Source organism: Lontra canadensis, unplaced genomic scaffold (assembly GCF_010015895.1).
Source record: "Lontra canadensis isolate GAN:19392208 unplaced genomic scaffold, GSC_riverotter_1.0 scaffold27, whole genome shotgun sequence".
In the NCBI taxonomy this organism is placed as follows: Eukaryota; Metazoa; Chordata; class Mammalia; order Carnivora; family Mustelidae; genus Lontra; species Lontra canadensis.
The window spans coordinates 16,130,279-16,156,042 of record NW_022631021.1 but is presented as its reverse complement, the minus strand read 5'-3'; the positions used below and the strand labels follow the sequence as shown (position 1 = coordinate 16,156,042).

The window sequence follows — 25,764 nt, the reverse complement described above, 5'->3', positions numbered from 1 at the left end:
ATAAAAAAAAGGATTAAATATTTCAATATCTTATAACGTTCCACAAAGAGCTGCTGTAGCATGTGAGTCTGGAAGTCACTGAACAACAACAGGGTACCTGACAGGTGTATTTAAATAGAGGATTTTAGGAGAGGAAAAGAAATTCAGTATTTAGAGCTGAATTCAGAAGGTACTCACAGGCTCTCCCCGTGATCCATCCTGCCCTGGAGCACCTGGAGGTCCTGCTTCTCCCTTTTGATGATAAAAAAAAAAAAAAAGAAAAAAAAGAAAATTACATTTTCAGGCATGTTTATAAAATAGTGATATATAACACTGAGTATTAAAGTACCTTAGATACAAACATAAACATTACTTCTAGATTATTATTATTAATAATGTTATATGGCCACAGAGAGTAACTATACTTATGAGTACAGCATAACATATAGAATTGTTGAATCACTATGTTGTATATCGGAGATTGTCTACAGCACTTTAACAAAAAAAAGTAACACCATATGTCAACCATACTTCAATAAAAAGTAAATATTCAAAATTTTGTTTGCTATTTTATCATTTACTTAATATCGAAGAAAAATTCTAGTAAGTATACAGGATTTTTTAGGTATAATTATAGATTCTATTAACAAGTTAGGTAAAAGGCCTAAATAAAAGGAGATATATATCCTATTTATGGGCAGAAAAACTCATTCATAGTCATGAAGCTATAAAGTCTTTGTAGCATAAAGATGTTAGATGTCTCCAAATTAATCAAAATTTAATGCAATTTCAAAAGAAATCCCAAGAAAATATTTGTTGTAATGTGGCAAAATTATTATAGGATTTAAGTAGAAGAAGAAATTACCAAATGGCCAAGACATTTTAGGAGAAGACCAAAAGGGTGAAATGAATTTGTTCCTGAACACACATCCAGCTATGGGAGTTAAGAGTATATACCACCAACCCAGGGAGAGATAAAAGATCACTGGAACAGAAAAGGGACTCCAAAACTGCCTTCAATAAGTTCAGTATCTGGAAAGGAACCAAAACTGCAACAAATGGTACTTGGACTATTAAATATCATTTAAAAAATTAAAACTGAATAATCACACACATGCACACATAGAGGAAATAATACCAAGGTATGAAAAGTAGAATTTTAAATACTTTTGAAGGAAACAGAAGAAATTATATTTATAAGTTGGGGGCAGAGAAGAATTTTTAAAGTAAAATGTAATAAAACAAACCGTAATAAATTTTGATTATCTGACTGCACTAAAAACATAATGGCTTATCAAAAGATATTTCAAAAGTCTAAAGACAGACTACAGAGTAGAATAATAAACTTGCATGTAATAACAAAGGGTTAGCAAATTAGTACCTAGAATGTGAAAGCCTTCTAATACTCAATAAGAGAAATAAAAAAATAAAAACAGATTATATAAAATAGATATGAAATTTAAAAATTCCTTCTGTATCACTGATTTTAACCCTTCCTGACATCAAATAACTTATTATGAAATTCATGGAGTGACCATATAAATATCCAATCTATTATGGCAGCAGATAATTGAGTTAATTTATAAAATAACTCTGATACTGTACACTCATGAGAGTAGGACATTACATTTATTGCCAAGGTAAATGTGACCAAGGTTTATATCAATCATTTCATATTTACTTTTATTTAACTTTTTACTTTAAAGTTGATCATTCTGTTGGAATGGAGCCATTGGATTGGATCATTCTTCTGGATCTATTTGAACTGATCATTCTAATTTGATCTTGCCTCCCAACAGTTACATTTTAAAACCAAAATAAAGCTTTCATTAAAAATGGAGTTACTTATAAGTTATTACTTGAAATTATTTGAAACTTTAACTTAGTATCCACCTAGTTAAAATTAACACCTAAAATGTTTATTTTTAGGTGACTATAATAACTAGCATAGTTTTTAGTTATATGCCTTTAAAATCCTATGCTTAAATGATTTAAGCATCTTATTTTGTATCCACCCTTTTGCATCCTCAAAACTTTTCCCAAATTTCCAGTGTATATAAGAGTATCTGATACTACTTTACAATAAATGTTAGCGGAATTTATTCCTAAACTGTGTAATATTCACAGGTCAGTACAGCTTTAAACTACCAGAGACAGTGTCATAAAGGGCAGGGGTGGGAAGAAGCCTCTTAAAATACACACACAGACACACCCTCTAGGCTTTTTGAAGGCTTCTAGTCATCAGGAGCCATGATTTTGTTTTCTATTCAGCAAAGTGTTACATCCTAACCATGTTCTCTGCAATGATGCCACACTTTGTTTCATACCAGAGAAAACACTTCATTCTATGTGAGAGCAAGAAAGCAAAGCAAAAAACATTTTTCTTGTAAATACTTCAAATGCCTGGGTTGAAATCGGTCTAAGGGTGAAAGAGTCTCAGAATACACGTACTGATGCACATGCCAACGTGGTTTTCCACAGTTTCATATTCCAATGAATTTCCCAAAATTGTAGAAAAGGAATCACAGAAGGAAGAACCAATAAAACCTGGCTAACATAATCAACACTTGGAAAAAAAAAATTCAACCATATCACATTATGGAAACACAGATTCTCCCACTTTCATGAATTCTTGCATTTCATAAGGACAGTGAAATACCAACTCAAGCCAAATAGTTCATCTGGTCCAATTTTATTTACAAACACTTGCTGACAAGTTGACAGCGGACAATAGAGGGAGCAAAGCACAATGTTTTCCTGTAAGTTAACCAAATTGGGAGGTGCTGCTGGCCCAACAGTTCTACAGAAAAGCTTACGAAAACACCAAAGAGAAACAAAGATATATGTAGGATTCACTAAGTCTAAAAGCTCTAGGTCAAAAAGTCTGAAAAATTAAAGGGATGTGTCAGGACCTAACACAACAGGGAAATACTGCAGTGACTATACCTAAACTTAACATTCATATTAATAGTCAGGAGGATTCACCCAAGCCATTGGTGCTCATGGACAGCCCCCACATCAGCCAGCTCAGCTTCAGTTCATGTGGGAACTTCAAAGGGCAAAATTTCAGGCCCTCCTGCAGACCTAATGAATCAGACACACCGGATGGGGAAGCCCAGCATTTGGCCTTAACAGCTGTCCAGCTGATTCTGACAATCTGAAGACCATGGCATATCTATAAGTCCTCAGGCCACTGACATTCCCATACCTCCGGGTACTGTAATATGTGACTTGCAAACAAATCTGCAGTTTAGCTCTTCTATATATAAAGAGAGGAGGGCAATTGTCAAATAGTAATGTAAATGCTATTTACTGTAAATAAATAGTATTTATTTATCCCAATAAATCTGGGATTACCTAACTACTCTGCCTGGTAAAAATTTCTCCATTTATTTTTCTGATGACCCAATCTTATTTTTTTCTAATTAGCAGGATGTTTTTTAAAACGTAACTAATCATCATCAAGGATTATCAATAACAAAGTCCCCAAATTATTTGAGGATTTATTTTTATTCCTACTTCATGGACATGATGATACTTAATTATATGAATAAAATATCATCTAGTCTTTATCAACTACAGCAGTGGTTCTTATACTAGCTGCATCAGAATCTTTGGGAGAATTTGTTAGACTGCAAATTGTGGACTCCACTCCAGAGTTTCTGAGGTATGGGGCAGATGCTAGGAATTAGCATTTCCAATTGGTTCCTGAAAAGTGCTAATACAGTAGCTTTTGGGACCACTGCTCTAGCCCAGATCTCCATATGCTTATACATCCTTTCTGCTCTTACCAACACCTCTCTACAATGACACTGTATATTTAGCTTCACACTTGGCACCGAGTTTTAGGATGGCCAAGTTATTCAACAGGTATGTTGTTTATATAGGTGCTGTTTTCCTGACACGCACATTCTTTAAAGGCAAGAAATATTTTTTGTTTTGTTTTTTTTCATTACCTAGAACATTTACAGTAATGCTGAGCAGAATGTAAAACTATATATAAGGTTATATGTCCCCTTCTTCATAAACACTAAAATATACCAAGGAAGGAGGAATGAGTTGTTTATTCTTAAATGTTTAAATTCAAGGGGATAAAGGAAATGGGGAAAAACACTGACAGATAAGGCGACAGCATTTGCTGTTGTAAAATTATGCACACTGGTTATGAAAAGATGATGGTAAATCATCTCTACCTTGAAGTGTCCTCTTGATAGTCTGAATAATGTTTCACAGGGAAATGAAGAATGGTTTCTTTTGGGTCATTTTCCATAAAATAATTAAATGCAATACACAACCTGTGAAATTCAGTATTATGATCAGAACCTAATCTGATTATTTGATTGCTTTCATGGTCTGGAGAACCTGGTGCATATTTATTTGTTTGGCTGCTAGATAAAGGCACACAGCATGCCCCTGGCTCTAATTTATCATTTTGCTATCCTATTATTAATTTCTTTTTTGATATAAAAGAATTGAAAAAAATGGTATGCTAAACATTATTTCTAAATCCAGTTTCTACAGCTAATGTCAAAGATGATTTACTCCACAAAAAGCAGCTGTTTTCAAGAAGGAAATTTAACCAAAAACAGACATGTAAAACTTGCATTGCATGTGTATTTCCTTTCATGCTATGGTCTCTGGTACTTACCCGCAAGAAACTAAAGAACGGAGAGTAATTTAGTTTGTGGCCATAGCAACCCTCAAAGTCAGGTGGGTGACCATTAAAACATAATTAATTTATGTTTTAATTTATATTAATTAATTTATTTATTCTTAATTTAATTTTGAGGAGGTTCTTTATTTTATTGCTAAATACTTTATATTGACTTTGATCTTACTACATGGTTTATTCTTAGTTTGTAAACAAACCTCTAGCATGCCAAAGGATATACTGAAGATCTAAGATGTAGGGAAGTTTGCTTACCAAATAAACAGACAAGAAGTTTGGGAGGAATCATCAGAGGGGGATCACACAGACTAGGCCTCGAATTCTAGCTCTGCCAAGTAACTGAATGCACTTCTGGATAAATTAATTCATCTGTCTTAATCTGACCTTCCTGTTTAAGTGACATTAATACTCCCAATGTCATGGCTTTTTTTTAACAAAATAAATTAAGAGGCTACATGAAAGTGCCTTGCACATCTCTAGGCACAGAAGGGAAGATTCATAAAATTAGCTATCCACTGCTACCAAAAAGTTGGGGTCTTAACAATCTTTTGTCTTATGATTTATTTTAGGCTGCATTCTTTCAAATAATACAGTATTTTTATATTTCTACTGCTATAGTTTAGCATTGTTATTTAGAAAAAATGAGTAAAAAATACAGTTAATATTTTAATATTTTAAAATGTCATAAAATCAGTAGAGTCAATAGTTTCATCATCATTTTCTATAATTGAGAAAGATCATTCGGGTGTAACCTGATTTTTCAACAATTTGGTGAAAGAAATTTTCATTGGTTATTAAATTATGTCTATGTGATCTTAGACAAGTTATTAATTTTCTCCATTCCTTAGTTTCTTCATCTGTAAAAGGATAATCTTTTTTTTTTTTTTACTTATAGTTCAGTGCTTTAAGAGATTTAATGTGAGAACGCATATAAAGTGCTGGTAAAAGAGCCAGGCCTGTAGTAAGTATCCAATAAATTATGTCTCTTGCTATCATGTGTCCTGTCCTGTGTTCACTTCTCATACCCAGTTTAAACACCATTTTACAGTATTTTAACTGCTAACTGGAATTCTTATCCCTTTACCTCACTGTTATCTGCCGCACTTGCCTAGGCAAACCTCAATATTCAGTAAATCAAACTGAAAGCTTCCTCGGACACACACTTAGGCTTTGAAGTATAGCCACAGGAGGGGGAATACAGTACTACAGTCACACAGACTGTAACTTTCAGCTTCAGTGCAACATCAACGCATCTTCTCTATTTCCTTAATCTCCCCTGGGCCACACTTTCCACACAGCTAAATAAGAGGTTCTCCAATCAACAAAAACTACCTCTTCCCTGTCTCTTTCCTGTCTCTCAACTGGTGACAACTTCACTTCATAAGAGAAAACAGAAGTCAACCATCTTGTCACCAAACCAACACACTAACCTGAATTTTCACCCACGCACTTTTTTTTTTTAACCTTTCTCTGTCTTCGAAGATTTTATTCATTTGGCAGAGAAAGAGAGGACATGTGCATGAAAGCACAAGCAAGGGGAGCGGCAGGCAGAGGGAGAAGCAGGTTCTGCACCATGCAGGACCCTGGGATCCTGATCTTAGCCCAAGGTAGAAGCTTAAGGGACTAAGACACCCAGGTGCCACCCTACTTTTGCTTTCAACAGTGAAATAGGTATCCCTCCTACAACTCAAGATAATCCTTTCCAGTTTTGTTCACTCTCCCATTCCTTCCCCTCTCTAAATGAGACAGAGCTCCTTATCAGGATTTAACTACTTGCTGGACATCTACTCTTAAATGTGCCACAGAAATCTTACATGCACACACTGTACTTCTCATTTCTCCACCTCTGAACAGAAGACATACTTAATGTTATGCCCCAATAATGGGTCCGTGATTAAAGGAGCGAGACTGATACAAAGCGAAGGTTAAGCAAAGCGTTATTTCGCACCAAGCATCAAGAATCTAACCAAACATTCGGGGACACACCTCTTACAAGAGAGGGCGACCCTTCTCTGTTTCTCAGACTAGCTTTTAAGGGCAAAGGCCATGCGGCCGGGCCTGGCCACGCACAGGTGGCCAATGAGATTGTAACACACACAGGAAACTCCACAGTGATGCTAGGTGACCAACTGAGTTACAATTTACCCTAGTAGACATTTGATCCAGTTTATTACACCTTGATTGGGATTGGCACCCAAAAGGCTCCCAAAGGGCGGGGCCCATACTCCCTGGTAACCAGGGAGACAGTATGCATCCCCCCACTGATCGGTTGTCTCCACCTGGCCTCACCCACCTTTGTATCTGGGCTTTGTTACCTGAAGCTGGTTTCTGGGACTTGTCTCCAAGTAAATCCCCTGGGGGAAGGGGAGCAGGGACAGTTTCCAAATAGGTCCTTACACTTAACCCATCCCAACAAATAATTCCATTAAATAAACAACAAACTTCACTATACATAAAAAGGAGATGCTCAAGAAATTAGAAGCCTAGTAAGCCACTCCAACTTTTATACTTCTAATGGTAGAGGTCTAAATACATATAAAACATTTCAAATTGAGAAAATTTGCAGACAATATCCAAACAAAACTACTAAATGAAAAACATAAAATGAGAATCCAAACATTTCAGTAAATTTCCCTTACACAAAAACAAACATGAAACAGGAAAAAAAAGGAAAAACTGCAACAAAATGTCATAACCTGGATTAATATTATACAAGCACTTTTAGATGTAAATAAGGAAGATTAAAAAATAATTCAGGAATTCAGGAAATAAATTGAAAATATAAAATAATCTCAGATATTACAATTAAATCACTAGAAACTAAGGGAGAAAATATTTAACTTTAAATTTTCAAAGCCACTGAGGAAAAACCTAAACATAGCCAATAAAAATGACATTTTTAAAAAGAAAAAAGGATCAGAAAAGTGGTAGAAGATAGTCAAAGAAGTTGCAATGGATCTAAAATTAGAGTCCTCAGATATAAATTAAAACAATGTGACAGAACTTTTTTATTTATTTTTTTTATTTTTTATTTAATTTTATTTTTTCTCAGTGTTCCAACATTCATTGTTTATGCACCACACCCAGTGCTCCTATTTATAACTATATTCCAAGGGGCACCTGAATGGCTCAGTCAGTTAAGCAGCTAGCTCTTGGTTTCGGCTCAGTGATCTCAGGGTTATGAGATCGAGTCCAGCATCAGGCATCGTGCTCAGCATGGAAATTCTCTCTCCCTCTCCTTCTGCCCCTTCCACTCATGTTTTTTCTCTCTCTAAAATAAATCAATAAAAAATTTTAAAATATATATATATTTAAAAAACTATAATCCAAGATAATACTCCAGAATTACAAGAAGCCTTGAATCTACTTATTCAAAGGATTCTGGGATAAGTGGAATTCTTAAATCTGAGACATAAGTTGTGCTCTTAGACTTCCCACAGAAAGGTTTTTGTTTTGTTCTGTTTTAACTCTCCAGGCTTCCATACAAAAAGACAAAGCCACTTACAAAGGAAAGACAATCAGGTTAACATCAGCAGCACATAAGAGAGGCTTACAGCAACATCTCAAAGAAATTCAAAGAAAAACAGTGACAAGACAAGAAGTCTTAATGCTATAATGACAGCAACAAGACAGTGACAGCCAAATTGTCATTCAAGTAGCAAGAACAAAGAAAACATGCTAAAACACAAGAATTCAGAGAATACTGTATTCACAAGCACTTCCTAAGCAATTCCTAAGCAAAACAATAGAAGAAGTTTAATAAACCAAAATGATGGCTAGGAATTATTGGTAAAGGGACTGATGAGAAACACCATACTTAACTGCATATTTGAAACAAAGGTGGAGAAAGAGTAGAAAATAGTTTATAAATATTACATAATCTGACAAAGTAGAAGTAATAGCATTAAACAAACAAGAAGAAAAGGAGGAAGGAAAGGGAAATTCATTAACTGACACAGAAATGATAAAGTATTGTTTGAAGTTGGCAATGCAAAGCATATGTCTAAGGGAGGCAAAGGGTTGCTAAAGAAATTCTAAACTGTACTTGTATAGACTACTAGAGGTATTTGTATAAAGACCTTAGTAGTTAACGCTGTATTGTGTACTTGAAAGTTGCTGAGAGACTAGAGATCCTGAGTTCTCATAACAAGAAAAAAATTTTTGGACCTATATGAGATGATGGATGTTAACTAGAGTTTTTTGTGGTAATCATTTCACAATAAAAGTAGGTCAAATCATTATAATGTACAACTTAAATTTATACAGTGCTGTATGTCAATTATCTCAATAAAACTGGAAGGAAAAAGAGCACTGGAAAAACATAAACTTTCCTAAGTCCTAAAGAAAATAAAAGCAGAAAGAAATTAAAAACTGACCACAATGAAAAAAAAAAAAGCATAGTAAATAGAACATAATGCACATAGTAATATAACAAAATTATAACATAAGCATTATGATAAATGTAAGACCAAACCTACTAGTGAATAAAAACAGACTCAATCTCTTAAAAGGAAAAAAATTCAGATTGCTTTTAAAAGGAAAGACCAACTCTATGCCTCAGATAAAAGAAACAACTAAAAATTATTGAAAAAGCAAACAACAGAAGAATGTGCAAAGGTTTAGCCAGCAAATAAGAATAATCAAAATGAAGAAATGCAATTCTTCTAAATAAGGCAAAGCAAACTTCCAGCTAAAAATTATTAGGGAAACAAAAAAGGGATAGTTGATAATGTCAAAAGCCACAATTCAAAATGAAGATGTAACAGTTATGAATATCCACGCAACAAATTAAAACCACATTCATGAAACAGAGGATAGAAGAAGCATAGATGAAAATGACTAGAGTTCACAAGATAGGTAAAACAAAACAAAAATTAAGTATATAGAATATTTAAAGAAGATATTCAGTAAGAAAAATTTGCAAAAGTATATTGAGTTTCACATTCTCAAAATAGAAATTTACCTTCTTACATGACAGGAAACATTTCTGACAGTTGAACATATAATAAGTATAAGAAAAAATTTCAACAAATCCCATTAAGAAATGAAACAAGATGGGATCAGGTTGGAGACAAACCATAAGAGACTCTTAATTTCAGGAAACAAATGGAGAGTTGCCGGGTGGCTGGGTATATGGACATAGGAGAAGATATGTGCTATGGGGAGTGTTGTGAAATGTGTAACTCTGATGATTCACAGACCTGTACCCTTGGGGCAAATAATACATTATATGTTAATTAAAATTAAAATTAAAAATAAATAAATAATAAATTATACAAATAATATTTTCTGATACAGTATAATAAAGCCAGAAATTGACAACAGAATCAAAATAAAAGGAATTTCAACCTAAGTTTTTTTAAACTTTCAAACAATTTCTAGGAAAAAGAAAAATATAATAAAAAATTACAGAATTTCTAAAAAGTAATAGTTTAAAAACATTGCACATTAAAATCAAGGTGACACAATTGAAGCAATAATTTAAAAATATATATAATTTAAATACTAAAAGCAAAAAATAGTAATGCAATGAAAATAAATGAATTCACTTCCCAATTGTAAAATCTAGAAAAATGTGAGAAAAAAGGAAGGAAATAGTACAGACAAAAATAAAAACAAAACAAAACCCAGAAATGGAAAAAAAAATAAAGTTAATAATTAACTTACAATATTGGATCTTTGGGGAAAAAAAAAAGAACATAATAGAGAAGCCAAAACCTCATTTATAATCAAGAAAAAAAAAGAAAGTAGAAAGCAAAAGCATAAATAGTCTAAGAAATAACAAAGGGAGAATAATCACTGAAACCAAGAAAACTTTTTAAAAATCATAAAAGGACGGGCCCCTGAGTGGCTCAGCTCTGCCATCCAATCAGGTCATGCATGATCCCAGGGTCCTGCTCAGTGGGGAGTCTGCTTCTCCCTCTCCCTCGGCAGCTCCCCCCTGCTTGTGCTTTCTCTCACTCTCCCACTCTCTATTAAATAAATAAATAAAGTCTTTAAAAAAATGAAAGGAATTTGCACAATTCTGTACAAGTCATTTGAAAGATCTAGATGGAATGACTGATTTCCTAAGAAAACAAAGTATACTATTACTGACCCCATGAGAGACAGACTGCTTCAGCCAACCAATTTCCATGTAAGAAATAAAAATTATCAAGAAGCTTTTCAACACAAAGAATATCAGGCCCAGATGATAATGGAGAAGAGAAGGAAAAACCCCATGGTGCATGAATTCAATTGTAACCACCAATAAGAAATGATTATTATGTAATATATAAAATCAAAAATGAAAAACATTAAAATTGTACATTAAAAAGACAAGAATACAGCATAAAAATAGGCAAGAGATCAATGTAATAGAACAGAAAGCCCAGGGGCACCTGGGTGGCTCAGTGGGTTAAAGCCTCTGCCTTCAGCTCAGGTCGTTGTCTCAGGGTCCTCCGATCGAGCCCCGCACCGGGCTCTCTGCTTGGCAGGGAGCCTGCTTCCCTTCTTCTCTCTCTGCCTGCCTCTCTGCCTACTTGTGACCTCTGTCTGTCAAATAAATAAATACAATCTTAAAAAAAAAAAAAAGAAGAAAGAACAGAAAGCCCAGAAATAAACCCACATGTATATGGTCAATTAATCTTTGACAAAGCAGTAAAGAATAGCCAATGGGAAAATGACAATCTTTTCAACAAATGGTGTTGGGAAAACTGGACATGCAAAAGAAGAAAACTGGACTGCTGGCATACACCAAACACAAAGATAAATTCAAAATGGATTAAGGAGTTAACTGTGAGACCTGAAACTATAAAAATCCTAGAAGAGAGCACAGGCAGTAATTTCTCCCACATTAGCCATGACAACTTTTTCCTAGATATGTTTCCTGAAGCAAGGGAAACAAAAGCAAAAATAAATGATTGGGACCACATCAGAGTAAAAAGCTTCTGCACAGCAAAGGAAACAATCAACAAAACTAAGAAAACCTTCTGAATGGGAGAATGTATTTGCAAATGACATCTCTGATAAAGGGTTAGTATCCAAAATAAAGAATTTATACAACTCAACAACCAAAGAACAAATAATCCAACTTTAAACATGGGCAGAAGACATGAACAGAAATTTTCCAAAGAAGACATACAGATAGCCAACATACCCATGAAAAGATGCTCATCATCATTTATCATCAGGGAATGCAAATCAAAACTACAATTAGATATCTCCTCACACTTGTCAAAGTGGCTAAAATATAAAACACAAGAAGCAAATGTTGGAGAGGATGTGCATAAAAAGGAATACTTATGTACTTTTGGTGGGATTGCAAACTGGGACAGCCACTGTGGAAAACAGTATGGAGGCTCCTCAGTAAGTTAGAAATGGAACTACCGTATGACCCATAATTGCACTACTAGGTATTTACCCCAAGAATACAAAAATACTAATTCAAAGGGATACATGCACCCCTCTGTTTATTGCAACACTATTTACAATAGATAAATTATGAAAGCAGCCCAAGTGCCCATCAATAGATGAATGGATAAAGATGTGGCATATATATACAATTGATTATTATTCAGCCAAAAAATGAAATTTTGCCATTTGTAACAACATGGATGGAGCCAGAGAGTATAATGCTAAGTGAAATTGTCAGAAACGGACAAATACCCTATGATTTCATTCATATCTGGAATTTAAGAAACAAAAACAAAAAAAGAATAGAGAGAAACAAACCAAGAAACAGACTCTTAACAATAGAGAACAAACTGATGGTTACCAGAGGAGAGGTGCATGGGGGGAATGGGTGAGCTAAGTAAAGAGGATTAAAGAGTACATTATTCATATGTACACTATTCACAGTGAGCACTGAGTAATGGATAGAATTGTTGAATCACTATACTGAATACCTAAAATTAATATAACACTGTATGTTAACTACATTGGAAATTAAAATTTAAAACAATAAAATAAATTAATAAATAATTTTAAAAGGACAAGAAAAATGCAATGTTATAAATAAAATATGCCAACAAACTGAAAATGAAATGAATAAATCCCTGCAAATGCACAAATTACCAAAATGTACTCAAGAAGAAAGAGAAACACTAAAGAGCCCAAAATTTAGTAAAAGAATTTAAATAGTAATTAGAATTTTCCTTATACTTACAAAACTCAAGTCCAGATGGTTTCACTGGTAAATTCTACCAAACAAGGAAAAAATGATACCAAGTCTACACAAACTCTTTCAGAAAAGAAAAGCTAGTATTACCTTGATACAAAAGCCACACACATACACAAAGAATCACAAGAGAACTACTGACCATTATCTCTTGTGAACACAGACACAAAAGTCCTTAATAAAATATTTCCAAATTGAATCTAGCAGTATATAAAAAGAATAATATAAATGGCTAATTGGCATTTATCTGAATTAAGCATGATTAGTGTAATCATGATTAGTGTACAAAAAGTCAATGTTATACAACATATTAATTAAATAAAAGAGGAAAACAATATAAATCAAAAAATGCTGAAATTTTTTTATAAATTCAACACCTAATCATAATTAAAGAGAAAAACTCTCAAGAGACTACAAATAAAAAGGAATTTCCTCAACCTAATGAAGGAGTTTCAACTAACAGTTACTGGTAAAAGACTACCTATGGTTAGAAACAAGGCAAGAAATGTCACTACTTCTATTTGAGGGCCTGTACAGTGCAATAAAATAATTACAATAAATTTAAGTCATATCGATTTGTATAGAAGAAGAAAACAGACTTTATCGCCAAATAATATGATGATCTATGTAGAAAAATCTAGGGAATTTACAAAGAAAGTTGCAGGAATCAGTAAGTGAGTCTAGCAATATTGCAGGATATATGATAAACCAAACTAGTTTTTTTTTTTTTTTAGTTTTTTTAAAATTTATTTTACAGAAACAGAGAGATCACAAGTGGCAGAGAGGCAGCAGAGAGAGAGGGGGAAGCAGCCTTCCCGCTGAGCAGAGAGCCAGATGTGGACCTCAATCCCAGGACCCTGAGATCATGACCTGAGCCAAGGACAGAAGCTTAACCCACTGAGCCACCCAGGTGCCCCAAACCAAACTAGTTCTATTTTCACAGGTTAGTAACAAAAAATAAATAAATCTTTAAAAATCTCTTCACAAGAGTATTTTTAAAAACAATATTTGGGTATGAATTTTGCAAAAGACATAAAAGATCTGTACACTGAAAACTACAAAACATTGCTGAGATAAAGAAAAACTATTAGTGGAACATTATACCATATTCATGGATTGGAAGATTCATTGTTACAACCATAACTCTCCTCAAATAAATGTAAAGATATGTATATACTCTCCTGTCTAAAAGTTTAAGCTTAATCTCAGCCCTTCTGCCCCATCTTGAATAGGAGCTGAACTTGGTAACTCAATTCCAAAAAAAAAATGTGCAAAGAAAAAAGCAGTAACTTCACAGTGAAGAAACATGACAAATATTACCATAACCAAATCATAAAATTTAATATAATCAGTGATTAGTCATATGGATAGTAAATAATCTGATATGATGAGATGGGCACTCCACCTTTGTGTTATCCATTCGCTCCCCACCAAACAAACAAACAAAAAACAAAAGCAAAAAAAAACCCCAAACCTGTAATTCCAACCTAATCATGAGGAAAACATCAGAAAAACCCATACCGAGTGACATTCTACAAAATACCTAACCAAAGCTCTTTAAAACTGTGAAAGTCATGAAAAACAAGAAAAGAATGATATTATCATAGATTACAAGAGACTAAGGAGGCATAAAAAAATAATGCTATGTGGTATCCTCAATTAGGTCATAGAACAGAAAAAGGACAGTCCTGATAAACTAATAAAATCCAAATACAGTATGGAGTTCAGTTTACAACAATGTATTGCTACTGATTTCTTAGTTTCGACAAATGTGCCATAGTAATATGTTAACATCAGGAGAAACTGGGTAAAGTGTGTAAGGGAACTCTGTATACTGTATCTGCAACTTTCCTATAAATCTAAAATTATTACCAACTAAAAAGTATACTTAATATAATTCGGAAGGCTTTTCTGTAAAATTTTTCAAGCTGACATTTATGCTTATATGGAATTTGCTACACTTAGTATATCCATTACAATTTTAAAATGAAAAACAAATTTAGACACGCTGTCAGATTTCAAGACTTTACAGCTATGATAATCAAGACAGTGCATTGTTTACAAAAGAACGGAGGTATAGATTACTGGGACAGAATCAAGAGTCCAAAAATAGTTTCACATGTATCGGTGAAATCTTATTTGGCAAAAATGCTCATATAATTTGGTGGGAAATGATAGTCTTCTTAATAAATGATGCTGGAAGAATTGGGTGTACTAATGGAAAAAAAAAATCAATCTTGACTTTTTCCTCATGCCATACATAGAAATTAAAATAATCAAAAATGGATTACAGGCCTAAATTGATAGGCTAAGATGATAAAATTTTAGAAAATATAGTGTTCTAAATGTAAGTATTTAGAAAAATTGGCTTTTTTTTTCTTTTAGAAGAAAAGACAAGAGAAAATCTTATAACCTTAAGTTAGGTAAATATTCTTAAATATGACACAAAAGGCATGAACCACAAAAGAATTTAAGAAGTTGGACTTCATCTAGATTAAAAATTTTTCTTGTCAAAGGTACAGTAAGTGAAAAAGCAACCCAAAGATGGCAAGAAAGTATTTTCAAACATACATCTGATCAGTGATTATTGAATAACTATGTAAATATACTCAAAACCACTGAATTGTATATACAATAAATAGGTAAACTGTATAATGTATGGCTTATTTATGAATAAAGCTGTTAAAAAGTAAAGTAAGGTTTACGCTTATAGGTATGTCCATGCAAACATGCTATCCAGATTAATATCAAAAAGGGAAATAAACTAGAAGTGCCTGGGTGGCTCAGTCAGTTAAGCACCTGCATTGGGCTCAGGTTGTGATCCCAGGATCCTGGGATCAACCTCTGAGTAGGGCTCCTTGCTCAGTGGTGAGTCTACTTCTCCTTCTCCCTCTGCCTCTCCCCCCACCCGTGTGCGCGCGCTCTCGCTCACTCTTTCTCTCTCTCTCAAAAAAATTTTTAAAAAATCTTTTTTTTTTTTCCAATAAAAAGGGGGGCAAAAATTAGAAAAAGAAAAACTAAGCCCAAAGTGAGTTGGAGGAAGGATATAATTAAGATTAGAACAAGAATAAATGACATACAGAATATAGAAACAAAAGAAAAAATAATTAAAGCCAGAGTTGATCTAAAAAATTTTGGATTTTTTTTTAAAGATCTAAAATATGGACAAATCCTTAGCTCAACTAAGGAAAAAAAATGTAAGACTCAAATAAAATCAGAAACAAAAGAAGAGACATTACAATTGATGCCACTAAAATAAAATAAAACACAAGGGACCATTATGAATAATTACATGCCAACAAATTGGACAAACTAGAAGAAATTGATAAATTCCTAGAAACATAAAACCTAACAAGACCGAATTAAGATGAAAGAGAAAGCCTAAAAAGATCAGTAACAAGTAAAGAGACTGAATCAGTAATCAAAAATGTCCTAGAATAAAGAAAGTCCCAGGACAGGCAGACTTCACAGGTAAATTCCACTAATCGTTTAAAGAATTAATATGGATCCTTAAAATCTGCCAAAAAATAAAAGAGGGAACAGTCACCAAATCATTTTATGAGGCTAATATTAGCCTGATACTAGAGCCAAATAAAACACTACAAGGAAAGAAAACTACAGGCCAACATCCTTGATGAACATACATGTAAAAGTCCTGAACAAATAGTATCAAACTGAATTTAACAGTACATTGAAAAGATCATCCACCACAATCAAATGGGGTTTATCCCTTGGATGCAAAGATGGCAGTATATGCAAATCAATGTGATATACCAGATTAACAGAAAAAAAAAGATAAAAATCATATGACCATCTCAAGAAATGTAGAAAAAAAATTTAACAAAACTCAGTGCCATTTCATGATTAAAACTCGCAAAAACTAGGTATAGAAGGGACTAAACACAACACAATAAAGACCATATATTTATATATATATATATATATATACATATATATATATATGTATGTATGAAAAACCCAAAGTGAACATATTTAACGATGAAAACTGAAAACTTTTCCTTTCAGATCAAGAACAAGACAAAGATGCCCTGTCTTGCCACTTCTTTTCAACAAAGTACTAGAAGTACTAGCCAGATAAATTAGGCAAGAAAAAGAAATAAATAACATCCAAATTGTAAAAGAAGTAAAATTGTCTCTGTAGATGACATGATCTCACATATGGAAAAACCTAAGGACTCCATCAAAAAACTGTCAAAAATAATAAATTCAGCAAAGTTGCAGGATACAAAATCAACATATGAAAATCAGTTGCATTTTTATACTCTAACAGCAAACTATACAAAACAGAAATTAAGAAAGCAAACATATTTATAACAGCATCAAAATAATAAAATACTTTGAAATAAACTAAACCAAGGAAGAGAAAGACTTATACACTAAAAACTAATAAACACTGATGAAAGAAATTAATGAAGACTCAGATAAATGAAAAGCCACCCCTAACCCCTAGGTTTATGGATTGGAACATTTTTTATTGTTAAAATATCCACAGTACCACAAATGACCTATACATTCAATGTGATCCCTAGGACATGATGACATCTCTAAATCAAATGTTTGACCAAGTGACCTCACTGGTTGATGGATTACACAAATCCTCTCCTTAGGTATTCAAAAAACTTACAGCAGAACAATTACGTGGGCTGCTGGCACATTCCAGATAGACTGACAATATATACATAGGATTGATACCCATTTATTTAACAAGCTACAGCAGAGAAAGTCCATTTCTACTTGAAAATTAATGAAAAAAGTTTTTCTAGGTAAGAATATCATGGTGCAAACCCATCATCATAAGGGCATGTGCCTTTGAGTTTTTTAGGGCTGGTGAATGACAGGCACCTTGCAGTTCCTCTTGCTCTAATTCTCTCATACTAATACCACCACACAACTGATAAAGAAGTTGTTGAAGTTGAGGATGAAGTCCCCCTACCTCCCACCCAAGTACCTCCCTTATTGGGAGATAAGAGCACAGTACCTCTGCTTCTAACCCACCAAACAAATCCATTTGAATGACTTATCAAGGAAGTTCAACCTTCTGATATCCAGGGATTTTATTTCTAACATCTAAGAATTCTCTATAGACTCAAAAGAACTTCACTACCATTTTTAAATTACAGTAAAACAACTTTCAGCTCATCATTTTACACCATTGTCATAGTGTAAAAAAAAAAAAGTCATATATCAGTACATTTTTCTAATGTTCACTCACAAGTTACAGACATCTTTTAAGTTTTTTATGTAAATACCTTATAACCAGGACTACCCATTAATCCATCCTTTCCATGTCTTCCTGGTTCACCCTAAAAAATAAATACAGATATTGTAATACATTTTTGTACTACTTTTTCTTTCTAAAAGAAGACAGTACAAGATAATTTTTATTTAGTATAAAATACTCAAAAGCTTTTTCTGTCAAACTCACAGCACGTCCAGGAAGGCCAGGAAAACCAGCATTCCCTTTTTCACCTTTTGCACCCTATATTAAAAACAAACACTTAGAAAACAATCCATGCAATTTAAATTTTTGTTTTTATTACCCAAAAAGAGCTTAATTTTTTGTTTGTTTAGCTTTCTGACTCTGTGTCTGTGCCTTCGACACTTCCACAATGATTTTCTGCTCAATAAAGAAAGCAAGCTTGACCTTGGCAAGGGCATATTTAGCACACATGGAACCACCATGGGCCCTGCTGACATGTTTTTCCATTTTAGGCAAATTCCTAAGACTTTAGGTCTCACAGCACAAATTCTTTGAAGTTGGCTTGGGCACACACATGTGGATCTTGGTGATTTCTCAACTTTCTTGGTATAAAGGTAAACAATTCTTTTACAAGAGTTTCTCGACAGCCTAGTTTTGCTAGAGAGTTTTGTAGGCTAGCCTGTGATGATAGCTGGACCATTGAGAATGCCCCAGATACCATCCCTAGAGGAAGTACAACAAGGATTTTTAAATTCCAATTCAAACTTCTGTTAAAAAGTAAGTCGGGACGCCTGGGTGGCTCAGTTGGTTAAGCAGCTGCCTTCGGCTCAGGTCATGATCCCAGCGTCCTGGGATCAAGTCCCACATCGGGCTCCTTGCTCTGCAGGGAGCCTGCTTCTCCCTCTGCCTCTGCCTGCCATTCTGTCTGCCTGTGCTCGCTCTCTCTCTCTCTCTCTCATAAATAAATAAAATCTTAAAAAAAAAAAAAAAAGTAAGTCAACCTCTTTATGTAGTGACAGAATTCATGAAACAACAGCTAGTGTTGGCTCTACAACTCCTGGCAAAACATTATTTTACCAGGCCAGCTGACACAAAGACATTAAAAGAAAATGGTGAATGCAGGATTATTACAAGTGTCTAAACACAGAAACCACATCTTGGCAAAATTAAAAGGCAGAGAAAATATAATCTTCCTACAATGTGAAGAAATTGGAAGGCCCAGAACAGTGATTCTCCATGGACATGATGTCAAGCAGCTCCCACTTCCTCCCAAGGAATCTCTCTCTACAAATACTTTAAAAAATCAGAATGATGAATAACATGATGCTTTTTTATCAAATACCACATACCAGGTATTATTCTATATTTTCATTATTCTAAATAAGTTTCCTGAGAAAGGTAAACAAAGTTAATTGCTGTAATGGTGAGTCAGCTGGGACTGAAACATGAGTTTTCTACTTCCGTGACATTCAAAGTTCCATACGGATACTTTGTTTTATAACTCATACTTCCCTTTTTGCCATAAAATCCAGTTGATCCTTTATCTCCTTTGGGGCCCATTTCACCCTAAAAGAGAAAATACAAACACTGAATTTTATTTTTATTTATTTTTTAAAATCTTTATTTCAATTCCAATATTTGTTATGTCTCTTTATGTGATTTAACCAGGGAATTCTGTGTGTACCTGAAGAACATGTCTATTCTATTTCTCATGTTTTATATACACCTTTTCAAACCATGTATTCTGAAGTATGCTTCAAGTAAAAAATGTTCTTGATGAAAAAAAAAAAAGACAACTTTAACTGAGGGTATTCATTTAAAATAAAGTCTAAGAGGGGAGGTGGGGGATACATGAAATAGGTGAAGGGAATTAAGAGTAAAGTTTTGATGAAAACCAAGTAATGAGGTATAGAATTGCTGAATCACTGTATTGTACACCTGAAACTATTATAACACTGTATGTCCAGTAACTGGAATTAAAATAATTGACTTTTAGAGAAATATGAAAATGTCCCTTTAAGTTTAAAGGAAAAAAACACCAATTATAAACAAAGTTTAATTGCCAACATAAAATAGGAATAAAATAATTTAAATTTTATTTACAAAAGCCCTACATTTGAGGCTTTATGAAGAAAAACAAGGAAAAATAAGGATAGTTGGAACCATCACAGGGCCTAAAGTACAGGGCTTAGAGTTAAAAGAATTTCCATATATTAAAACGTACTCATCAGTGTTTAAGTACCATAAAATTTGTGACTGGAAATTTTAAAGAAAATTTGTAAAAAGCTTTATGTAACTATGGTAGCAATCCAATCATTTACTTTAATATACTTTATATTTGAGCATTTACTTATAACACATTTGTAACATAAAGGACTTCTAATTTGAAATAAAGTGCAACATTAGTGAATATTAAAAGACTAGATTTTTTTTCAACCTTTAATCCTGGCATTCCATGAAGCCCGGGAAAACCAGGAAGTCCACGGTCACCCTGAAAATGAAACTAAAATTAATGGAAGAAAATATATTTCAACCTAAAAAATAACATAAATTCTTTAGCTTTACCTTTGTCAAAATCTACTGGAAAAATATCTTCAAACAGTTAAACACATATCTACATTAAAATCTTATCTCTATGAAAGATCAATCCTCATTTATCAGGGTTTCCTTTATGATTAGAAAAAGAAAGTATTTTTGAGACTTAGGCGAAGTTTTTCCAGTTCTGTGAAAAATATTGTTTGTGTATATATATTTATATTTATATATTACTTGTATATAAATATATTTATATATTTATTTATATATCATTTATTTATTTATTTTGCTGCGCTGGGGGAGTGCAAGCATGAGCAGGAGGGAGAGGGGTAGAATGAGAGAGAGAGAGGGGGAGAGAGAGAGAGAGAGAGAATCCTAAGCAGGCTCCAGGCTCAGTCTGGAGCCTAATGCAGAGCTCCATCTCAGGACCCTGAGATCATGATCTGAGTGATCATGATCAAAATCAAGAGTTAATTGCTTAACCAACTGAGATACCCAGGTGCCCCAAATGCTGTTGGTATTTTAAGGGATTGTATTGAACCTGTAGATTGCTTTGGGTAATGTGGGCATTTTAACATTAATTCTTCTAGTCCTTGACTATAAAATATCTTTCCATTGTGTCATTATCAATTTCTTTTATCAGTGTCTTACAGTTTTCAGAGTAAAGGTCTTTCACTTCCTTGGTTAAATCAAAAAACATGAAGACAAATGAAAATGAAAACAATGATCCAAAATTTCGGAGATGCAGCAAAAAAACTATTAGTAGTACATGAACTCAACAGAGTTGTAGAATATAAAATTAATACCCAGAAATCAGTAGCATTTCTATGCACTAATAATGAAATAATAGGGAATTAAGAAAAGAATCACATTCATAGTTGTACCAAAAAGAATGAAATACCTAGGGATAAACTTAACCAAGGAAGTAAAAAATCTATTGTAATTCAATGTAAATTGTAATTCAATGTAATCCCCATCAAAATTGTAATTCAATGTAATCAAAATTGTAATTCAATGTAATCCCAATCAAAATACCATCAGCACTTTTTCAGAACTAGAAGAAATAATGCTAAAGTTTGTATGAAACCACAAAAGACCCCAAAGATCCAAAGAAATCTTGAGAAAGAAGAAAAAAGCTGAAGGTATTATACTTCCAGATTTCACAATACATTACAAAGCTACAGTCATCAAAACTGTACGGTACTGGCACAAAAATAAACATATAGATCAATAAAACAAAATAGAGAGCCAAGAAATAAACCCATGCTTATATGGTCAATTTATCTATAACAAAGAAAGCAAGAATATACAATGGGGAAAAGAGAGTTTCTTCAATAAATGGGGAAACCGAACAATTAACATGCAAAATAATGAAACTGGAACACTTTCCAACACCATACACAAAAAATAAACTCAAAGGATTAAAGACCTAAATGTGAAACCTGAGACCAGAAAAATTCTAGAAGAGAGCACAGGCAATAGCATCTCTGACACTGGTCATCACAACATTTTTCTGGATATGTCTGTTAAAGCAAAGGACAAAAAAGCAAAAATAAACTCTTGGGACTACATCAAAATAAAAAGGTTCTGCACAGCAAAGGAATTATCAATGAAACAAAAAGGCAACCTACTGAATGGGAGAATATATTTGCAAATGATATATCCAATAAGGGGTTAATACTTAAAAAAGATAAAGAACTTTTACAACTCAACACCAAAAAAAAATTTGATTTTAAAATAGGTAGAGGACTTGAACATACATTTTTCCAAAGACATCCAGATGGCCAATAGACACATGAAAAGATGCTAAACATCACTCATCATCAAGGAAATGCAAATCAAAACCACAATGAGGTATCACCACATACCTGTCAAAATGGCTAAAATCAAAAAGGTAAGAAATTAAAAGTATTGGCAAGGATGTAGAAAAAGGGGGGGGCAGAAATCAGCACAGCCACTGTGAAAAGTTTCCTCAAAAATTTAAAAAGAGAAATACAATATGATCCAAAATTCCACTACTAGGTATTTGCACAAAGAAAACAAAAATGTAAACTCAAAAAGATATATGGACCCTATGTTTATTTCAGCATAATTTATAACACCCAATATAGGGAAACAGCCCAAGTGTCCATCAATTGATGAATAGATGAAAAAAATACGGTAGGTACATATATATGTACATACAGTGGAATATTATACAGCCATAAAAAGAATGATATCTTGCCCTTTGCAACAATATGAATGGACCCAGAGAATATTATGCTAAGTGAAATAAATAAGACTGAGAAAGACAGATACCATATGATTTCACTCATATGTGGAATCTAAAAAAACCAAAACAAATCAACAAAAAGATGAAACAGACCTATAAATTACAGAGAACAAACTAATGGCTGCCAGAGGGAAGAAGGGTGAAGAGATGGTCAAAGTGGGTGAAAGGCAGTTGTAGAGATAGGATTCTAGTTATGGAATGAAAATGTCAAGGGAATAAAAGGCACAGCATAGGGAACAGAGTCAATGATGTAATAATAACACTGCATGGTGACGGATGAGAGCTATGCTTGTGGTGAGCACAGCATATCGTACAGAGACATCAAATTACTATATTGTACACCTGAAATTACTGTAGCATTGGGTGTCAGCTACACTTAAGTGAAAATTTTTTAAATCTAAAATCTTATTTTTTTTAAATTATTCACATATTTTAAAGAATGACAGAGTTATTGAATGGATAAAATCCTCCAAAGACAGCTTTTTTCGTTCTAAGCTTCCATATCTCTATACACTCAAATCACCAGACCCCATGGTTACATTGCTACTGCATTTTCAGTTTCCAGCATTATCTACTGACCTCCCACTGTGAAAGAAAGGATCGACCTCTAAAACCAACCAGCACCCTCTCCCCATCCCCACTTCTAGGAAACACAAATTCCCTTAGCTTTCTATGACAACATTGATTAAATCAATTGTCATCATTTCTGATACTAAGATTCACAACTAAACCATAAATATGCTGATTGCTTGCCCTTTCTTTCCCTATAGTTAAAAATTGCCTGTTTTGGAAGGGGCAAGATGTTGACTACTTATTTTCTTATAAATTTATTACAACATTGAACTCCAATCTCCAACTGTCAAAATCACTGAGAAATATACTCATAAACGTTGAAACTTTGATATTCTTTGTCTTTTCTAGAGCCTTCTCATTTGTTTCAGTATACATTTGTTCTCCTGCTTATTCCCTTGTTAGGGTAATACATCATCCCATAGCTTCCTGAAAATGAATTCATGGGAGACAACTTTCTGAAACTTAAATTTCTGAAAACATCTTTATTCTGTTCACTTATGTAATTAATAATTCATAGACCTTTGAAGGCTCTGCTCCATTCCCTTTTTGACTTTAGTGACACTAGTGAGATATCTGAAGCCTTTCTGATTCTGATCATTTGTATATGACATTTTCTTTTGGTGGTTGTAGGGTTCTTCCCTCTCAGAAAGCATGTAGGATCTTCTGTTTTTAATGTCTTACAATGTAAAATTATACAATATTAAGCATAGATATGGTCATAATCATCCACTATGCTAAACACTATGGAAGACTTTTCATCTATAATGACCCCATGCTTACACATGTAGACTCTGACCACACACCCAAACTCCATCTACATTTCATATACACAACCTTCCCTCAGCTACCTGTAAGCATACTGTGTTAAAAGGCACTCACCAGAACCAAGAGAGTAAAGAGGCCTGCAGACCCTGGAAATGGAAATCAGGACCCAGGATCTGGAATGTGGTCTACAAGGGGGTCATGTGCTACAGGAGTGCCTCTTTATTGGCTCTGAAGTCCCATCACTTCCTACCAACAAACACAGCGGAAGCACCATCTATCAGGGGTTCTCCCTCACTGAGGGCACTAATGACACTTTGTCCAAGTCTTCTGCTCAGATCTTTTACCAGTTTCTTCTGAGATTTTTTGCTGATCTTTAATTTTCCTAAGATTATTTTCTGGTTCCTGATGATCAGTTCATATGAAAGCTGATGATAAACTCTCAGCGAGTACAGTTCAATGACTGAAATTCTACATATATGGTGTGGCCGGGTCATTTACCTAAATAGCTCTGGCTATCAGTGGATTCCCCATAAAGGATCTTCTTTGCCTATAGTTGTAGTACAACTCCACCTTTTCTTTCCAGTCTAGAGACCTTCAGTTTTACCCTCTCCAGATAGTAAACTTGTGTATCTTGCCAGGGTAGAAGAAAAGAGACTGACTTAACTACACAGAGGTTAGGAAGGAATAGCAGGATCTCACTATTCTTAAAGAAATATTCAACCATGTTTCCATTTTTAATTTTTTTAAAGCTTTTATTTATTTATTTGTCAGAGAGAGAGAGAGTGAACACACAAGCGGAGGGCGTGAGAGGCAGAGGGAGAAGCAGGCTCCCTGCTGGGCAGGGAGCCTGATGCTGGACTAGATCCCAGGATTCTGGAATCGTGAACTGAGCCAAAGGCAGATGCTTAACTGACTGAACCACCCAGATATCCCCATGCTTCCATTTTTAGCTCTACCTTCTAGTCACTTCCATTTTCAGAAATACTTGTATTACCATTTCCTAAGCTTTAGGAATGTGTGCACATGTGCACACATGCAAAAGGGATTCTCTCTCATATGAGTCATATCACTTTTTATTTTAAGATCGGGCTTCCTTGGGTCCTTTCAGATTCTAAAAATGTCTATTATCTTCTTTTTTTAATTCTCTGTGTCATTTTAGGTTTTATTATTATAATGACTATTCCATGATTGTGGCTTTATGGGAGTTTAAGAGCAGAGAAAGTAATGTGCATATTCTACCCTTCACCTTCATCAAGAAGCCGTAGTGATTTATTGATGCTTAAACAGTAATATCCAGAGCACCTTCCACTGGGAGGCTTTAAATCTCCTGGACCAGGTTATTTCTATGACCTCTTGTGTAGGAGCACTAATATTCATTCACTTATTCTGTTTTATCCTAAACCAATTTCATTCTTTATCCACTCTGGTTAATTGTAGGAAAATCTGGAAAGGTACTTATCTAACTAGACCAATACATTATTGACCTTCTTAATTAAAAAAAAAAAACTTAATTTTAACAACTGATCTATTCCACATTGAGATATTCCTCTCCATTAGTGAAAGAATGGGAGGTATTATAAAATAAATTTTTA

The 25,764-nt window shown here is 33.8% G+C and overlaps 1 protein-coding gene across 3 annotated transcripts in view; it reads right to left on the bottom strand.

The window, feature by feature from the left end:
• Positions 1–25,764, bottom strand: part of COL21A1 (collagen type XXI alpha 1 chain) — a 177,976-nt gene that overhangs the window by 39,896 nt on the left and 112,316 nt on the right. For all 3 annotated transcript variants that reach the window (XM_032864499.1, XM_032864501.1, XM_032864500.1), the window contains 5 exons: positions 20,465–20,518; positions 19,540–19,593; positions 18,253–18,306; positions 18,077–18,130; positions 178–231 (listed from right to left, as the gene is read on the bottom strand). In XM_032864499.1, coding sequence (XP_032720390.1) covers positions 178–231; positions 18,077–18,130; positions 18,253–18,306; positions 19,540–19,593; positions 20,465–20,518 — 270 coding nt within the window. The remainder of the gene's footprint in view (positions 1–177; positions 232–18,076; positions 18,131–18,252; positions 18,307–19,539; positions 19,594–20,464; positions 20,519–25,764) is intronic.